The sequence below is a fragment of the Genypterus blacodes genome, unplaced genomic scaffold (genome assembly GCF_046128005.1).
Source record: "Genypterus blacodes isolate CSIRO-AG114 ecotype Tasmania unplaced genomic scaffold, CSIRO-AGI_Gbla_v1 ptg000085l_1, whole genome shotgun sequence".
Lineage (NCBI taxonomy): Eukaryota > Metazoa > Chordata > Actinopteri > Ophidiiformes > Ophidiidae > Genypterus > Genypterus blacodes.
This window is the reverse complement of record NW_027466890.1, coordinates 1461625-1479773: the sequence shown is the minus strand read 5'-3', so window position 1 is coordinate 1479773 and position 18149 is coordinate 1461625. Positions and strand designations below refer to the sequence as shown.

Below are 18149 nucleotides of genomic sequence, written 5' to 3'. Positions count from 1 at the left end.
AGTCAAAAGAGGGGGTGAAGCCGAAGCAGAAGGTGAAGGTGAAAGTAACACACAAGGTGATGGTGGAGCTGAAGGTAACAAAGAGGGTGATGATGAAGCCGACAGTGAAACAGAGGGTGAAGGCAAAGTTGAAGCTGGCAGTGAAACGGAGGGTGAAGCTGAATCCGATGGTGACGCAGGAAATGTCTATGTACAGACCACCGCCATCTCCGAAGCTGACCAGTCCGTGTCTGTCACCCAGAGGCCCGTTGGAGCTCCTCAGGAAGGTGCGGAACAGTAGATTAGCCGTAGATTAGGGGTGGGGAACCTCCGGCCGTTTGATCCGGCCCCAATCGCAGCGAAAATTTCGATGCGAAAAAGGTTCCCAACCCCTGCTGTAGATGATAGCAGCATAGACCTAGTGTACACTTGTGACAAAGAATGTGTGTGTGTGCGTGCATGTGTCCATGTTGTCGTGCTTATAGATTCTGACAAGTGGTGTGTGTTTGTGTTTGTGTTTGTGTTTGTGTTTGTGTTTGTGCGTATACAGTACATCATACATATTTCACCGGGTAAATCTTCAGAGCTCTGGATGTGCGTTGGCTCCATATATCTTTGGTACATTAATGTCAGCTGTGGGTTGTCCCCGCTCAGCAGCGTGGGCGTCGAGCTGCGTACAGTCGGGCTTCATTTGTTCTGACTGACTGATTTTAAGCGACCCAGAGCGGATGTGAACACATTCTGGCAGCTGCTCGGACGGAAAGTGGCCCTCCAAACCCGCTCGGCCTCGTACTAAATTTAAACCTGTCATCTTGGCAGGTAGGTGGACCTCTCATGTTCCACCAGAAAAGCACTCAGGATGTGGGAGGGGCTGCAATTTTGGCACTGCTTCGATGTCGTCAGATGTCTTTTTATCTGAAAGAAATGCATTAAGAGTAATTATTGAACAGCCCAGCACTTTTGTTGTTTCGGCTGACTTCAGTGAGAACCTCAAAGTATTTACTGATTGGCTTTAAGCTTATATAGACCTTTATGAATCTGCCATGAAGGACACAAATGTGAATTGTAAGTACAGATGATCTGATCATTAAGGATTCATATGTATTCATACAAAAGTTGCGGTTTCTTGTTCACAATTAACAAGTTAATCATGAACACTTGCTGCACTTCGGCAGAAATGAAGCTCTTAACAGCCCAGAGTTGCACGTCTCGTTCTCTCACCTCAAGTTCAGAGAAATGTGTTTGGCTAGGACCCGACCCTGGTGTCCGCAAACCCTTGTTAACTGCGTGTGTGTTGGTGTGTATGTGTGCACGTGTGTATGTGTAGATTTATGGCTGGCATATGGTACAGTTCAGTGAAAGCCATAAATCATCTTCATCCCCTCTTCTTCCTCTCGGGTATTTGAGGCCTGAGGTTCCAATCTCACAGAGCAGTTGACGCTGCTCACATACACGCACACACATTTTGTCATGTTGTGTGGACCTAGACTAGATCACATTACCATACCATGATCTGGACAAAAACAACTTATACCCCAAAGTGATCTTCCTGTAGCTGTGATCTGGTCACATACAGCCTACTACAGGATGGCTGAGATGTACCAGATAAGGAACCTAAATAGGATCATTATGGATGATGAATATCCAGAAGAAGATTATGTCTGTAACACGTGATTGATCTGCATGCCATATAGGCCAAGTGTGCCGGCAAACTGCAATTCGAATCATGAGATGAAAAATCCTAAATAACCAGCTGTAGTGAAAAACTGCATCTCTCCTTTTGCTCACATACTATTGATGATAGATATGTGGCTTTAGATTGCAGTCTATCAAAATCATGGCAGCAGTTTGCCGCTGCACTGTGTGTCCATAGTCCTAGTTAAATCACTGAGTATGCTCAGATGAGGATTAGCAATCCACCGGCAAGAGAGTCTGATCCGCAGAGGCTGCAGCCCATTGGTCAGCTGGACAGATGGGCATTTGATAAGGGGGAGGGGAGTTCAGAGAAACCAAACCCTAAATCCCACTCATATATCTACCTTTCCAACCAGCATGACCCCACACAACCCTACTCCATCTTCTCATTTAAAATCAGATACCACAGTGTCCTGGCTGGACAGGCAGAACAGCCCACATACAGGCAAGCACACACACTCAAACACAGATCCAGACCAACTGGCACACAGTCTCGCACACACCGGTGGTGTACTAAAGCAGCCGCTGTGGTTTACACACAGCCGAGCCATCTCATCATCCTCATCTCACTCCGCTCTATTAGGAATCATTCCATTTTATAAAAATTAAACTTGGCCTCTGACCAAGAGAATGGATCATGTCTGGAAAATCATGTGACATATTAACAACATCCATGCTGTCACTCAGCCTGATGCTATTAGGTGTTCTGGCAAATATTAACTGGCCCTGAATCACAATGGCTTCATTAGGCTGCAGCGAAATCATAACTTGCCCCGGCGTAATAAACGATGGAAATGCTAAGACTGACAGATGGCATTAAACATTATTGTTATCTTTTCTGAGGCAATATTAATCCCGTTTACAAATGATCTCATTATATGAAAATGTGTGTAGGGACACCAAAGACACTAAAGAATTGGTCACGTGTGTACGCACATATGTCCATGCATTTGAATGGCTGTTAATGAGGGAATGAGGAAACGCACAGCAATGCTTCCTTGTACTGTGTGTGTGTGTGTGTGTGTGTGTGTGTGTGTGTGTGTGTGTGTGTGTGTGTGTGTGTGTGTGTGTGTGTGTGTGTGTTGTGTTTATGGGACAGTAAGTGAATCCATCTGTACAGACAGACAGGCACACGTCAGAGGATTATGTAATGAAATCAGCTCGGCTTGCTGATGCAGCGTGCGATTGAGCGGTGGCGGTGTGGCTCGGCTCACCATCCCCTCGTCTCCCCTACGTAACTCAAGGCCGGCGCATGCAAGCGAGGCAGCAGGAGACTGGTGTGTTAATTAGTCATGATTGCCGTGCGATTATGCTGGCAGACTTATACGCCTAATGATTACTGTGTAGCATTGCAGAGTGTCAAACTCATGTTTTCATAGATAATGTACAGCTTACAAACCCCCTGGACCACAAAACCCCATGCTAGCCCAAGATGAAAGCGAGCCAGATTCTTCTTTCCGGTGCCTGCTGGGTTCTCTCTCCCTCACCACTTTCCAACTGTCAATTTTGATAAAATATATACTGTATTATGGAGGGGGACGACTCACTGCAGCAAAGAGATTCACAACAGCTTTTTTCACTGATTCAAACTGAAATTCTGGATGATTGAGTGCGTTGTATTTGCCAAACCACATTTATCAACTTGTGTTTTTACATTTTGCTCTACCGTGGGATCAGTAACTAGAGTCAAAATCCGCCTTTGAACATATTAATTCCTAAAATGTATTAATTTTCAAATGTACTGAAGGATACAAATAAAAATCAGACAGATCTTGTACATTTAAATTACTTTTAAACTGTTCAGCAGCCTCAAAAAATGCCTTTTTGTTGCTTTCCCCCCATCCAGTCTGTACCAGCACATTATTTTGCGCAAGATTCTAGACAGGCTTTTTGCTTTGCCAATTCCCAGTTGTGTTCTTTGATGTGTACAAGAAAAGGGGATGAATTATTATATCATTCTGCCGTTTTCATGCTGATGTTGAAGGAAAATGTGGATGCCACATCATTTTAAATAGCGTGCTGATAAGCCGCTGCATTGGGATGATTCAGAGAGGGAAAGTTATAGTTTTATTGTATAGACGTTAGTGTCATAACTGAAAACAACTGCGTGAATCTCTTTGCTGTCACAGATCAGATACATTATCAACACTTGCCATTGTTGATTTTTTTTCTCAGTCCATGACTCAGATCTGATTTTTTTTTTAAAGAGCGTAATACACTTTGATAAATACTGTAATTTCCTTTTCAGAGTATATTAACAATAGTCACACCTTTAACAGTCCCTGTGTTGTGCAGAAACGCCACTTTCCAGCACTGAAAGGGTTGTGGAACAGCTTTTGAGTTTAGCCTATCTCAGCAGTGTGAAATCACACTTTCATTGTGTGTTCTCACTTCCATGTGTATGAACAGGCATGCATGGGTGTGTGTATGTGTGCGTGTGTGTGTGTGTTTGTGTGTGTGTGTGTGTGTGTGTGTGTGTGTGTGTGTGTGCATGCATGCACGCACATCAGAGAAAAGAGGAAGCTCGGCCTGCTTTCGATAAACAATCTGAGGCAGCATCTCTTATGCTAATGCCCTCGCCTGCTCATTCCTCACTGCATGCATGTTCTCTCTCTCCACATGCAACCGATGTAGCAGACACTCCACCAGCCGAATCGAGTATCACGGAGGCAGAGACCTCAACCCCCCTAACTGACAGTATGTTATCCACCACTACCCCCACCACCTCCATGTCTGAGCTTCCACTGGCACCCATGGGAGAGCCTGCCACACTTTCTGTTACAGCAGAGAATCTCTCCCTTCCATCAGAGGAGCAAAGAGCTTTCCTGATTCCGCGGGAGTCCGAGGACTTCACACCTTCAAAGCCAATCACCAAAGACTCCCATCTGTCCCGCTCAGTCGCCCGGGAGCCCTCACATCCTTTGGTTGTTGATCGAGAATCTGAAATGTCTCAATCGACTGCCAAAAAGTCTCCACCAATCACAGAGGGGCACATCCTTCTTGCCCTGTCTGAGAACCCTCATCCCTCAAATTTGATTGAAACTACGGAAAGACTGCTTGAAAATCAGAAACTGTCAGAGCCGAGGCATAGTGAAGGAGGAGGTAAGCCACACCCACAGCGCTAGATGACAGTAGAGAAGTAGAGTAGAAGCCCCCAGAAAGTAGAATGATCTAATTTACTCTCTGGAGATAAGTATTATTTTCATCTTCAGCCGCTGTGATGGTTTCTATGGTGAGGAGCCTTTCTGACATGGACCATTTCCAGACGACGAAACTCAGTTACATACTCTTATGCTGTACAAGCGCTGCCATAATGTTATATTGCCCAGCATGATATTGCATATCAGAGATGTTCATTCAATTTGGGAGGTAACGCAGAAACCGAGATGATGTAGGTGAGTGGAGACAGCGAGAGAGAGCGAATGTGAGTCGCAGCAGTAGGTTTGGGACAATCTTATAAGTTTTTTCATCATTCAGAGACTCTAGATCACTCTGTATGTTTCCATACAACTCCCAACGCTTCGATACTATTCAGATTGAGGAAATACATAGATTGATTTCCACAAAATGTCAAATTTAAATAGGTGTAAATCTGCAAGCGCTGAAGCGTGTAAACACTCCCATCACCTCACAGCGTTCTGCACATGCATTTCCTCACCTGGCGTGCAGCTGTAAAGATGATTAAATAAGCCTTGTGTATTTTTGCGAACAACTTAATCAAATAATGTGTGTATTTGCCTCAGTTGCAATACACACAAGCAGAGTTTGCAGTGAGACTGCATGAGTACCATGGTTTACTGGGCCCAGCAGACTCTTTCTCAAATGCACACAGACACACACACACGCTTTTCAGTCAAGAGGCAAGTGGAAACCCCAATTGCTCCAGCTGCCAGTGTCTGATGTCAGACAGTTCGGACTGAGCTGATTGAGATTAATGCCAAGAAAGCTTTGAATCACTCTTACCCCTAAGGCAGCATGGTTACTGAGATTAAATGCATTTATGCTCTCTGCTGTGCTACATCAGCCTTTGAAACAACCACGATTCAGAAACTCGCTCTCCCACAAGAAAGTTTGACTGCCAATGTGTGTGTGAGTGTGTGTGCAGGCGTTCGGGGGATGGTCTAGTGGGGCCAGAGTCAGACATGAGCAGAGGTGGGCAGGGGTTACTTTGATGAGCTGTAATGATGGCATGATGCCAGTTGTGTGAAATGGTCCAGGATGCTGTGAGAACAGCTGCCGGCGTCCTGTCTCAGCGGAGCCCCGGGGAAGGGGAGGGATGAAGGAGAATGAGTGGGTGTTTGGTGGTGGTGGGGGGAGTAGATCGCCTGAGGGGCGGCGCTGCACATGGGAGCAGGATGCTTGCAGGATGGCCCTGTCTGAAGAACAACTGGAGACGTACATCGCCCATGCAAAAACACCTCGAGGGGAATCCCAGATGGAGGTGTGGAGCGCTATGTTGTTCTCTAGTGGTCTGTTAATCATCAGTCCCTCAATGACATACACTGTGCGGTCGGTTCGTATGATTGGTTCATTTGTATGAGTCTGTTTATATGAGATCATCTCTGCGAGGTGGACTTTGGCGTTTTGATTTGCTGAGTTGTAAGCGTACAGCAACAAACGAAAGGGGGGAAGGCAAAACAGGCAGAGTCTTCTTGATCCATAAACTGAACTAGTTTTGTCTCACTTTTGCGCTCTCGCTGTAGCCCCCAAAACATGAAGCAAAGGATCCTGGGAACGGAAAAAAGCCCTCTGGGGGTAGAGAAAAAGGGGAAAAACAAGCTGCAGACAATTAAATATGCAGGAAAAGTTGGATGTGTGTACTAAGTTGTTTCTGGCACAGATATTGAATTGAGAGGCTTTGTGTAAGTGCAGTAGCAGACACAAAATCTCACACCCATGTTTAAATGCCACCATGTTACAATATCGCATCATCTATGAATACTAATTATTTTTCCACGTAAAAGTTACAATTCATGGCATGGACACACATTTCCTCTGCTGTCTGGAGGGTGTCGAACAAGCACCAGCCAGAAAAATTCATGACATTATTATGAAAGGAAGTGGCGTGTCATTCTTTCACTGCCGGGGTGAAAACGCAGTGATAGAGTTTCCCTCCGAGGTGTTTCGCCCCTAAAGCCAGGCCGAGGCCCCCGAGCGAGGCGATCTGCCATCACAGCGAGCGAGGGGGAAAGAGAGGTGAAACAAGGTCGCGGTGGAAGAAGGAAAGTGAGAGACAGAAGTTGATATCAGCAAACTCTAGCCTCTGCAGGTTGCGCCTAATTTTAGAATTGTTTGTTTAGATTGTTGAGGGGAGACCTTGTAGAAAAAAGCCCATACAATGCTTTTGAGTAAGTACAGCGGTGTGACAGAGGAGCAGGTACAGGACACTGTCAGCACCCATAAAGCCACATCCTCATCCAGGCAAGACAAACTGAAATAAAAAGGTACGTCTTAATATGTAGTGATAGAAATATACAATTTATTAATTCCCATTCACAATAGCTACAGCATCTTGGAATTTACTGAATTCAGCACCAGTAGCAGCATCACATTTTCACTTGACAGCTCACAGAAGCTGACAGGCAAGAGGTGGAAATGAGGAAATACATACACAAAAGAGGGGAAAAAATGTCTGAAAATTTGAAATAAACACTGCATATGTTGAGCTGAGCATTATTTCACTACATTTACAGTTACTAATCAATCTTAACGCAATGAACTTGTCAGTGAAGTCTTTATTATGGCCAACCAACCTGAGATAACCTCTGCTATGTCAACACAGATCATTTTGGGAGCTCTCACTCCTTTGTAGCGCTCCCGAGGAGGAGTCATGACACCTTGGAGTCCTCTGAAAAAAAAGAGGAGGAAAAGGAGCGCGAAGGTGGCGAAGAAGAAGAAGAGGAGGAGGAAAGAGTGAGGAGGAAAGGTAGAGTTTCAGCATAGGGTGTAGTGCTGAGACATCACAAGGCCAGAGGTCAGACCAGGCAATATGGCTCCTGTCTGATATGTTCACACAAACAATGAACCCAGATTTTACAAGATCAAATGCTCTTGTAAGGGGAAATATTATACAGATTTTCATTTAGGGGGTTATTTACTGTCTCTCTCTGAAAATGCAACATTAAGAATAAGCTCTTTTGAAAATTCTCTTCACTGTTGGTGCATTCAAGGGCTTATGGTGGATGCAGCACCAAATCTTTGTAAATCTTTGGGTTTGAAGCACTAGCTAGAGATTGTGGCCGCTTCATAGGATATAGCAAAGCCGTTCTGAACAGTAGAAGCTAGTAGGTGGTCTCATCCCTCAGCACGCTATGGACTTCTTTGTATAGTGTATCCCTGCCACAAATGTGTGAATGTAGTACTGGAGGTATGTAGTAGTACTGTAGGTAGTAGTAGGTGCAGTAAACCATGTTAGAGTGAATGTTGGAAGATGAATTTCAAACAAAGATTCCTTCGTTCCTGAAGGGCTTCTGAAGCTCTTGACCTCAGGCGAGCCGCAGGACAGGCTGTTGTTTGGGATCATTTACGATGATTTTAAAGGTAAGAGACCAACATGTGCAGGTCTGGAGGTACAGACGAGAGACTCGAACCTGAGTGAAATGTTCTTGTTACCTTGGTGTAGATCAGTTTCAGTGTTTGTGAGGGAGGAACCCTGTGGAAAAATTCTTCTCATTGCATGTTTTGTGTTTTCCATTTCATTTTCCTCTGTGAATCTCCAACATCATTGTGTTTGTGCTATGTGCTTGATCAAGGTGAGTATGTGCAGTTTAAACCATCGACTGTGTTTTCTTTTCCCAGTTTAGGACGAGTTTACGAAATACACTACTACCCTCAGATTCAGTGACAACGTAATGTAATGCAGTCCTCTCTCTGTCTATATAACTGTATTTCATTGTTAACAACTCACGACTAATAAATGCCAATAAAGTAGCATCTTGACTCTTAACGTTAATTTGTAGAACAATGTCCCATTGCCTCTCTAGTCGGCAGAGTAATTGGCCATTTATATTTAATTAGGCAATTCTTTCCTCCACTGCTAGCAAGGTTCCCACAGTGCTGAGAGATGCACTTTACGGCACTTCTCTCACTGGCGTCCTTTAAACCAGCTCATTAATATTTCAGCCGCATCATCAACCAAACAATAATAAAATAATAATGTGACGGCTGATTAAACAGCTAAACCCCAATTTTTTAACCTGTGTTTAAATGCATATTTGCATAAACATGCCTGGTAAACGCCTCTTTAGAGGACAGTGATGCCTTGCAGCACGCAAACGCAGCCGACTTCTAAAGCTTAATAAAACCTTAATTAGGTACCAACCTCAGCGGAGTGGGGGAGAATGTAGAGCAACGCCCCCTCAACAATGCAGATCTTAAATGATACCAGGCTTTCGTTTGTCTCTCTGTGGACAAATTATGTGAAGGTCTTCCAGCGTTCACATTGCATCACTTTTTTACTTTGGTTTCAGGTGTGAACTCTGAAAAGAACTACCCAAATTTATGTAGCGCACCACCTCTAATCGCCGCGACTCAGATCATTTCAGTAATTACAGAGATAAAATTGAATTTAGTGTCGGATTGTAAAAGATATTTTTAATTATGTAGCACCTAATGAAAGATATGATTTAAGGATGTGGGAATGAAGAGTAAACCCAGAGTGAGCAGAGGAGATGATGAGTGATTTTCCGTGAGGTGAAACAGGGTCACAGCTATTTCATAGTGTCAGGTCTCGTCCAAAAAACACCTACTGTGTCCCTCACCTCAAAGTCCCTTGGTTATGATTCGGTTTCTTATCATCTTCCAGTAACACAATTAACTTCTCAGACACAACCGTGTGTGTGTACTCACACATCCACGGTCGCATAGACCCACTATCTTGCACACACACACACACACACACGCAGCGCAGTGTAAATCCCATCAGTAATCAGTGCAGTGCAGTGAAGCAGACTCAGCAGACTTGTGAGTGTAGTAATGGAGAGGGAGTGGTCTGTCTTTATTGAACCAATATAGAGTCAGAAAGGAATGTCATAAAACATGCAGCGATTCATTCATTTCTTCTCATTATCTGAAACTTTGAACATTATAATATCATCTAATCTCACAATTTGCTTCCACAACGTTCATCATAATCACCCTGGAAATAAAGAGAAACGCCCACCCCAAACAATAACACTTAACTCTGTCTCTTCTCTCCTAGACTGTGAGTGTTACGGCCACTCAAATCGCTGCAGCTACATAGACTACCTGAATATCGTCACATGCGTCAGCTGCAAGCACAACACCAGAGGCCAGAACTGCCAACACTGCAGGCTGGGATACTTCCGCAACACCTCTGCTGAGCTGGATGATGAGGGCGTCTGCATCGGTCAGTCTGAAGGGAGCGGTGTCAGTGTGTGAGAAAGGGATGGTGTGTGTTTGTATGATGTTAGGGAGTGGTGGTTAAAATTTAAATCAGGTGGTGTGTTAGCAGCAATTCCCGGCTTTTACAGGCATTTCACTTAATCTCGTCAACTTAACTAGGTCAGTTAACTGAGATAAGATAAGATTTACCACAATAATAATAAAACTGGACGTTATTAAGGGTGAAAATAGCATGAGAGACAAGACAGGACAAGTATGGGGGATCTTATTTTACTAATCAAGACTTTGTAAGACTTTGTAAGGATGTGCCAATATATCATGAGGTGGAATCTAAAGAGGTCAGACCTGCACGGGGACGCTTGTGTAAGGAGATTCTGGGGCAAATCTACTGGCAGAGTGGTACATGCTATCAAATTTACTTAGAAGTGATTCTGATGAATACTCAAGAAGCGTATCAGCATAATCAAACAAAGGAATGATGGAAGAACAGCCCGAGTATAATCATGATGAGCAGGTGAAAGTGGATTTACAACCTTCCGGACACGTAATTATATTTTTCGACACAGAGGTCATATAAATCCTTATTAAGGGCACGTCTAAATTAGAGGCCGCGCCACTTGCATTGCCATGGAGCTGAAACGTGGCATTGATTTTTGGCTCCATCTGTAGGTGGACTGCAGGGTGCTGGAGGGTAAACTAGCGGCGAGTGGGGCACACGGAGGGGCCGGGGCCTCGTTGTCAGCACAAATGAGACCCCCCGTTAGCTAATCTACCGGCACAGTGCGAAAATTAATTATTTCACACAAGGGCACTCCGCGGCAAGAAGCCATACAGTCGCAAACATTGAAACATTTGCACACAAATTACAGGCAGCTGCCGATTCGCCACACACCTCGACTTCCAGCTTCTCACACACAGTTGCAAAATGTATACACATGACCCACAAACACAGAGATGCCGACAACATTGGGCCTCTCGGCTTGTTTCGTTTTTCATAAATTTTTTATAGTAGGCTGGTTACTTTGATTTTGGCTTTAAAACTTGCTTCTTCCTCTGATCAAGTCAGGAGAGGCACTGAATACCAAATGCAATGCAAATATGCTGAGCTACACACTTCCACTACCTCTGATCTGCTTCCAGCTATCACTCATCTAAATATCTTAAATCTTCTCTAAAAAAAAGTATTTGTAATGACAATAATTTGCGCAAATAAGAGTGATTTGTGTAAACAGTCTAATTCCGACAGAAACTCAATGTCGCCTGGTGTGGAAAGAGTTGGATCAACACCATGGATCCAGCAATTCAGTTTAGGAAATGCTGCATGTATCTGAGCAAACGCTAAAAGAAAGTTAGTTGCCTCTGAGATTAAGTATGTGTTTGTGAGGTTTCGAGACCAGGCTGTTTGAAGGATAACAATATCATTTTGATTGACTTTAGGGATTTCCATTTGGCCACAATTCAGGTCAATTTGAAGTTTAGGATCAACAAATGATCCCCTGCATCTCTCCCACTTCTAAAAATACCACAGAGTTTGCAAAACCTATTCTTCCTGCCTTTGAATGCAGACAAACCCTCCTGGAATGTAATAGAAACCACAGGAGGTGTTCTCAGAACTAAAGTTCAGTCCTTAATTAGGAACCACCTAATGCAGAACTATGCAGAAGAAGAACTATGGCAAATCCCAAAACGAACCCTCATGTCATTGGAAAATGAAGAAAAGTCTCTATACTCCAAAAACAAACACCATGGTTTCCAGACCAGGCGGTCAAATGTTTCAAAGCCTCTGAGTTTGATGTAGAACACTTCACTGAGTACCTTTGTCGGAACTGCACAAGTGGACTAAATACTTAAAGTACTTAACCTTTGCTCGAGAAACTTATTCCGTCAAAGGGAGACTCAGTCTGAACCTCAGCAACATCATGAGACACATCTGTAGGAGTGATTGAGTAAGTTTCATCTGTGATCTGAACATGAATGCACACGGCCTTTGATTCTAATTCTTTTTGATCTCCTCTGCAACTCCATTCCATCAGAGTGCAACTGCAACCAGATGGGCTCCGTCCACGACCGATGTAACGACACAGGGTTCTGCCAGTGCAAAGACGGCGCCACCGGGCCCAAGTGTGATGACTGTCTTCCTGGGTTTTACTGGAAACAAGGCTGCTATCGTAAGTACAGTACATACATACATACATACGTCTAAAAACAAACCAGTCGGTGGGTGAAGAAATGTTGTGCCCTTCCAGGACCTTTTGTTAATGTGCTGTGCATCCCTCAATATTTCCTTCACTCCCCAGGGGAATGAATCATGTTGCTCATTAGCAGCTTCAGCAGCCCCTTTAATTGATGACCCTGTCACGTTTTAACCCCATTACAAAGAATTGCCTTCCTACACCATCTACCATCAAGTCAGGGGGGCTACGTCTTAAAACAACCCCCCTACCCACCTACACACATGCGCGCGCACACGTAAATCCACTGGTATACGCTTTGCCTGTTGTTGCACTGTATGCACCGCATGTTTGGTACACCACTGGCCTATTAGTTTTGTGTTTGACATCTCACTCCAAATGCACCAATGCAGCAAAGCCAATTATCTTTGCAGCAATAAAATCCTATGTCATGTAATTATTTCTTGTCACGGGAGCCTGATCCTCTCTCTACATTTCCAGGTCAAGCATCCTGTGCCGCGTAACTACCTCTGCTCTTTGTCTAATACCTTTTATAGCATTTTAATGATGTGATTTGTTCGCACAATCAGTGCTTGAATAAATATTGCGCGCACGTCTTTTTTCCGCCGGATTTGAAACAGGGATTCTTTAACCTGACCCTGAAAAAGTGCAGGTGAAAGAGGGAAAAATAGGTGGAGGAAAACGTCTGCGAAAACAAAAAGGCAGGTGTTAGCTGCTGTTGTCCCCGAGGCACAGATTGAAGAATTTATCTCGCTTTTTTCCTTCCTCCTGCTTTCTTTTCTTCTTTGTTACATCTGCCCTGAATTCTCCTCCTCCCACCGTATCTCTCATTCCCATCATGCTGTTTCTAACATCGCCCCTCCTTATCTTTCCCCACCTGTCTTTCTCTTTGCCTTTCTTCCCCCTGCTCTTTACTCCCCCACTATCCTTTTACCACCTGTCACCCTGTCACTTTGCTGCGCCCTCTTTATTCCCGACTTCTCTCTCTCTCTCTCTCTCGTTTTCTTTACGTCGATACCTTCACGCCTTCATGCTCTCCCTCCCTCCCTCCCTCCCTCCCTCCCTCCATCTCTCTCTGTCCGCCCATCCGTCTGTTTGTCTGTCTGTCTGTCTGTCTGTCTCTGTCTCTCTGTCCCTCTGTCTCTGTCTCTCTGTCTGTCGCTCTGGGCTCACAGCTAACACCTGCGACGAGGAGATGCTACTGTGCCAGAACGGAGGGACGTGCTACCAGAACCAGAAGTGCATCTGTCCCCCAGAGTTTAAGGGGGTGCTGTGCCAACACTCCCGCTGTGAGGCGGGCAAGGTCTGCAATGCCGCCTCGCCTCCGCTCCTCCCCACGGCCGTCCTGCTGCTCTGCACTCTGCTGTCCCACCTGCTGGCCGCAATGACCCCCCACTGAGCCAAGAAGCACCCTCCTTTTTTTTCCTCAACCAAGGAGTGTGTGTATATGCGTGTATACATGAGGCGAGGGGTGACCCAGAGCGGGTAAGAGGAGGGAGGGGCACATCCCTGGACCCCCGACGAACGCACTGCAGCACGCACACAAGCACACACAAGTCACACACACAGACACACCACTAAATAACCGCAAACCCTCTCTCCCTCCCTTCCAAACACACACATACACACACACACACACACACACACACCTCTGGAGACTGTTACTGAGTGTGTGCGCAGGTGTGAGAAGGACAAACGTTAAAAAAGAAGGGGAGCGACCTCAGAAAACAGAGGACAACAACAAAAAAAAGGGGGCGGGGGAGCAAACCAACCACTGTCCCTCCCTTTAGTCCTCAGCTGGAGAAATGTGCATCAAACCAAACCAAAAAGCATTAAACAAGACATTTCAATCACCACTGTTTTACCACCAACGGAATGGCTGTTGTAACACAAGGACCTTATTCTTTTTTTTTCCTTGGTTGCGTTAAGGATCTCACCCCCGTTAAAGACTGTTCTTTACGACGGCCGACGAGGAAGAAGAGGAGGAAGAGGAAGAGGAGCGGGCTGGAGGCGAGGAAGAGGCACGCGTTTGATCCTGCTGCTGAGGCCGACATAATATATTAACCAGGTTTCATTTCTTCTAAAAAAAAAAAAAAAAGAGCGAAAGCAACGGAAAAAAATTGGGATATTGGATTTGACAGTTATTCTATTTCTGCTACATTTAAAAAAAAAAGTTCTACCTTCGGTCATTGTATCTAATGTGCCCACTAACAGTTGCTGAGATTATACATATTATATAGTATCCAGGGGGTTACAAATGATAAAAAAAATCTAGTCACTATTATGGTCGTTATAGGAATGAGTGATTGTTGCCACACTTAGCGAGATTTAATCTTCACACAGTATTCAGGAAACAGAATTTAACTCATCAGAAAAAGAGAAAAGAGAAACCACATAGTAATATTATATGACATTATTTGAATATTTTTTGTAGAAATTATTTTTGTTTGAAGTTACAATAAATTATATAAATGACATTTACAACTATTATAAATGAGCTTTTTATTACACTGGGTGTAACCTTTGCAGTACATATGACTGTTATTTGCCCTGGCTTGTTCTTTATTGATTCAGTGTCCACATTTACATGCTGTTAGCACTGTTATTTTTCCATAGGGCGGGGGGAAAAAAGTTCAGAGGAGAGGAGCATATTTGTGTTGAACTCTTATGGTTGATAAATCATGATATCAATGAATACTCAGTTTGAAATCCAACAGTCTGACAATCACAAAGAACTGCTTTTCTTGTCACATAAAGGATTCTTTTCTGATGAAGCTTGCAAGGAGTTTTTACATCTCGAAATGTCACTTGCAAAAACCAAGCGATGAAGATAATTAAAATATTTTTTATTATAAGAGAAAATGCACAGACTGGCCCAGCGACTGACCCTGAAGTCAGATGTTCTTTTATTCTCTCCTCTAAATTTCAGCTTGTCACTGTCCTTCATAGACAGGGTTTTCTTTACTTAACATTCAAGCATTTCACTGGTTCTACTGCTGAATGAGCCCAAGTACACTGAGTATAAAAGAGACATGACTGTTGCGCGTATAGGTCTACATTTTAAATGAAAGCAAGATAAAAACGGTGAGAAAATGACAAGACAGGGATTCTGGTGTTACTCCTGTCTGTCGTAGCTGATGGGAGCTGTGTTAGCTATTCTGTGTGTGTAGGGCTCATACCTCTAATAGTGTCAAGAACTGAGACTTTGGAGAGAATCGTATATGAGCACGGAACACTGAGGAATGATGTAAAGGCGTGTATTTCAGCGCAGATCAAATTCCAGGTGGTAGAGGTAGTGCAGAGCGATGCTGTATTCGTAGTAATGACACCAAGATGAATGACTCTGCCGTGATAGGCAGACACAGACTTCAAGCTCGTGGCCAAAGGGGACCTGTTTCAGGAAGGGTGATTTTGAGTTCTATCACGGAGAAAGTGACAATACAGGGACCGAAATAGGTTAATTCATTTTTGTGGTGTTCTGTCGTCTAAAAACAGAAACTTTTAAACTGTGAAGGATTAAATTCGGATTGAAGTTAGAGCGAAGAAAAAACGGTCGAGTACAAAGCTGCAGCAGGCTTTCAAGAGTTGTCACATCCAGTTTAACACAAACTTTGAGACATTTATCTCTTTTTATGACATTCAACAGGACCTCTTAACACTTGTTCTATTTACAGACTACATGGAAAATCATCTGTTCCAATTTTCTGACACATTAGACGAAAAATGCACTTACTGGTGAACAATTTTATTACATTCAGCCAAGGCTTGTTTACACCGAAAATGAATGAGAATCAATACGGCCACCTGGGAGTTGTCAGGGTCATGTTAGCAAATGTGTGAATAGGTGTAAAGTAACCAGCAGGAGAGGAGATTCGATTCTTTACATTGACGTGTATGCTAAAGCACCAGTCTGTGAGATTGTGGAGTAGGTGAAGTCTTTGAGAAAGTTTGAACGACTCCCTTTTCCAACATGCTGCATCCAGCGAGTTGGAGAGAGTCTGGAATTCTTTAGCCAATATGGAAGAACAAAGAAGAACCTTCCATCCACGATGTGAAAGAAAACTACAAATACTCAAAGTTTATGCAATACTATGTTCAGGGTCCTCGTCAGGGTTAGAGGTCGGGTTATGTAGCCTTATGTTGACACAAAGCAGATAGATCACATTCTTGTTTTTGGAACAAGACTGGGGGGAAAGTGACTCATTCCACCCACACAAGAAAACAAGATATGATTTTTAAATAGTATTTTATTGGTTTAATTTGTCAAGGACAGTGCATATTAATCAAAAAATATTGTAAATAGGTCAGATTTGCCAAAGAGACTAATTCAAATTTTTTGTCCCTTTCAAGATGTTAAACGCCATCCTGAAAGGTAGAGGAATACATATATTTATTTAAGCATAAACATCACCATCATTGTCGTTGAGGTTTCAGTAATTATAGATTAAGCACAGTGAATGAGCACAATAGGTACAATTACAATATAAATGGAAAAATAACAGTCACCCAGATAACAGAAGAGTTAAAGTCTGACCATTAATAAGCAATAACTTCATCTGAGCTGTGCAAGAACTGTGAGTGTTAAGTTGTCCGACAGCCTACTGGGAACAAATTCCATTCCTATGATAGAAAAATGCGGTAGCCACTCCCCTTGCGGTTCCACCAGCAGGAGGCGTTACAGACACCTTATGTTTCCCGGAGAGCAGATGAACATTATCACGCTAACTTTCCCCCCCTGGAACCAATCAACACAGTGAGTCACTTGTGTCAATCTATAGTCATTATCAATGCGGTGCACACTCAGCAGCATCACTACTGGCAGGTTACAAATGCTACTCATGCACCTTTCGCACCAAGCACAGTGACCTAACTCTGCTTTTTTGAAGAATATTTGAAGGGAAGCCTCGTCAAAGATAGTAATGTCAGTATTTGGCCGTCGTGATATTACACAGCCGGTGGTTTGCTTCAGTCTCCTATGACTGTGTTTCAGTGATATTTTCAAACCACTCAGGAATGGAGAGATGTGACATTTATTGAGATGTTAAAAGGTTGTGGGTCACGGCCTTTGCTATTTGCATTTGGACAATGAGAATTCATCAATACGAGTACCTGTGCGGTGTAATATTGTCCCGAGAGGACGATGACACATTTGAAGATGTTCTTTGCCGTTCCATTTCTATCAGCTCACTTTCATCCCTGTTCGTATACTCAGCATTTAGTCGGACAACCAACTAGATTTATGAACTTTTAATTATCAGCTGTTTTTCTTACTGCCTAAAAAAGGTAAAAGCATAAAAAGGGTAAAGCAGAGTCACGTGCTGTATTTGTAAGGTTGTGAATACGTGGGAATGCTTGATCTACGTCTCGAGGAATTTGTACTTGTCGAAATGATTATTAATCATTCAAAAGGACAAGGCCATTAACTCCATTCTCTCATCAGCTCCTCTCTTATGTAATGTGACTGATAATTACTGCAACAGTGAAATAAGTGAACATTGTTCCAGTAATATTAAAGTAAGTAGACAGGTAATTCACAGAGCCATTAAAACCAAATCTGTCCAGACTTGATTAGACCACACTGTCTCCTGATACATAAATGAATAAAAGCAGCCTTAAACCCTCAACACAAGGCAAAACAACTTATTTTGGTATTTTGGCCGATAAATGCATTGATTTCCCTCTTGACCTCAATCCTCAGAGATTCACCTGAAATCCACCTGTCAAACAAACATTTTTAATGACATATTTGTGAATATTGTGAAAGTAAAAGACTGACTTCTGTCCTATTTCAGTCTCATCTAATATTAATCATCTATAACCATTAACTACAAATCCCAGTTTTGAGTAGGAATGCATTAGTTATTTCTTATGATAAAAGAAACATTGGAATATAATTTTCCTCCAGCATCCCATAAGTAA

The 18149-nt window shown here is 43.3% G+C and overlaps 1 protein-coding gene across 1 annotated transcript in view; it reads left to right on the top strand.

Moving 5' to 3' along the window:
- The window catches only part of ntng2b (netrin g2b), a 45410-nt gene extending 30950 nt beyond the window's left edge, over positions 1-14460 (top strand). Inside the window, exons 6-8 of the mRNA XM_076158746.1 lie at positions 9875-10042; positions 12072-12206; positions 13406-14460. Coding sequence (XP_076014861.1) covers positions 9875-10042; positions 12072-12206; positions 13406-13629 — 527 coding nt within the window. The 3' untranslated portion in view covers positions 13630-14460. The remainder of the gene's footprint in view (positions 1-9874; positions 10043-12071; positions 12207-13405) is intronic.
- Positions 14461-18149: the final 3689 nt, after the last annotated feature.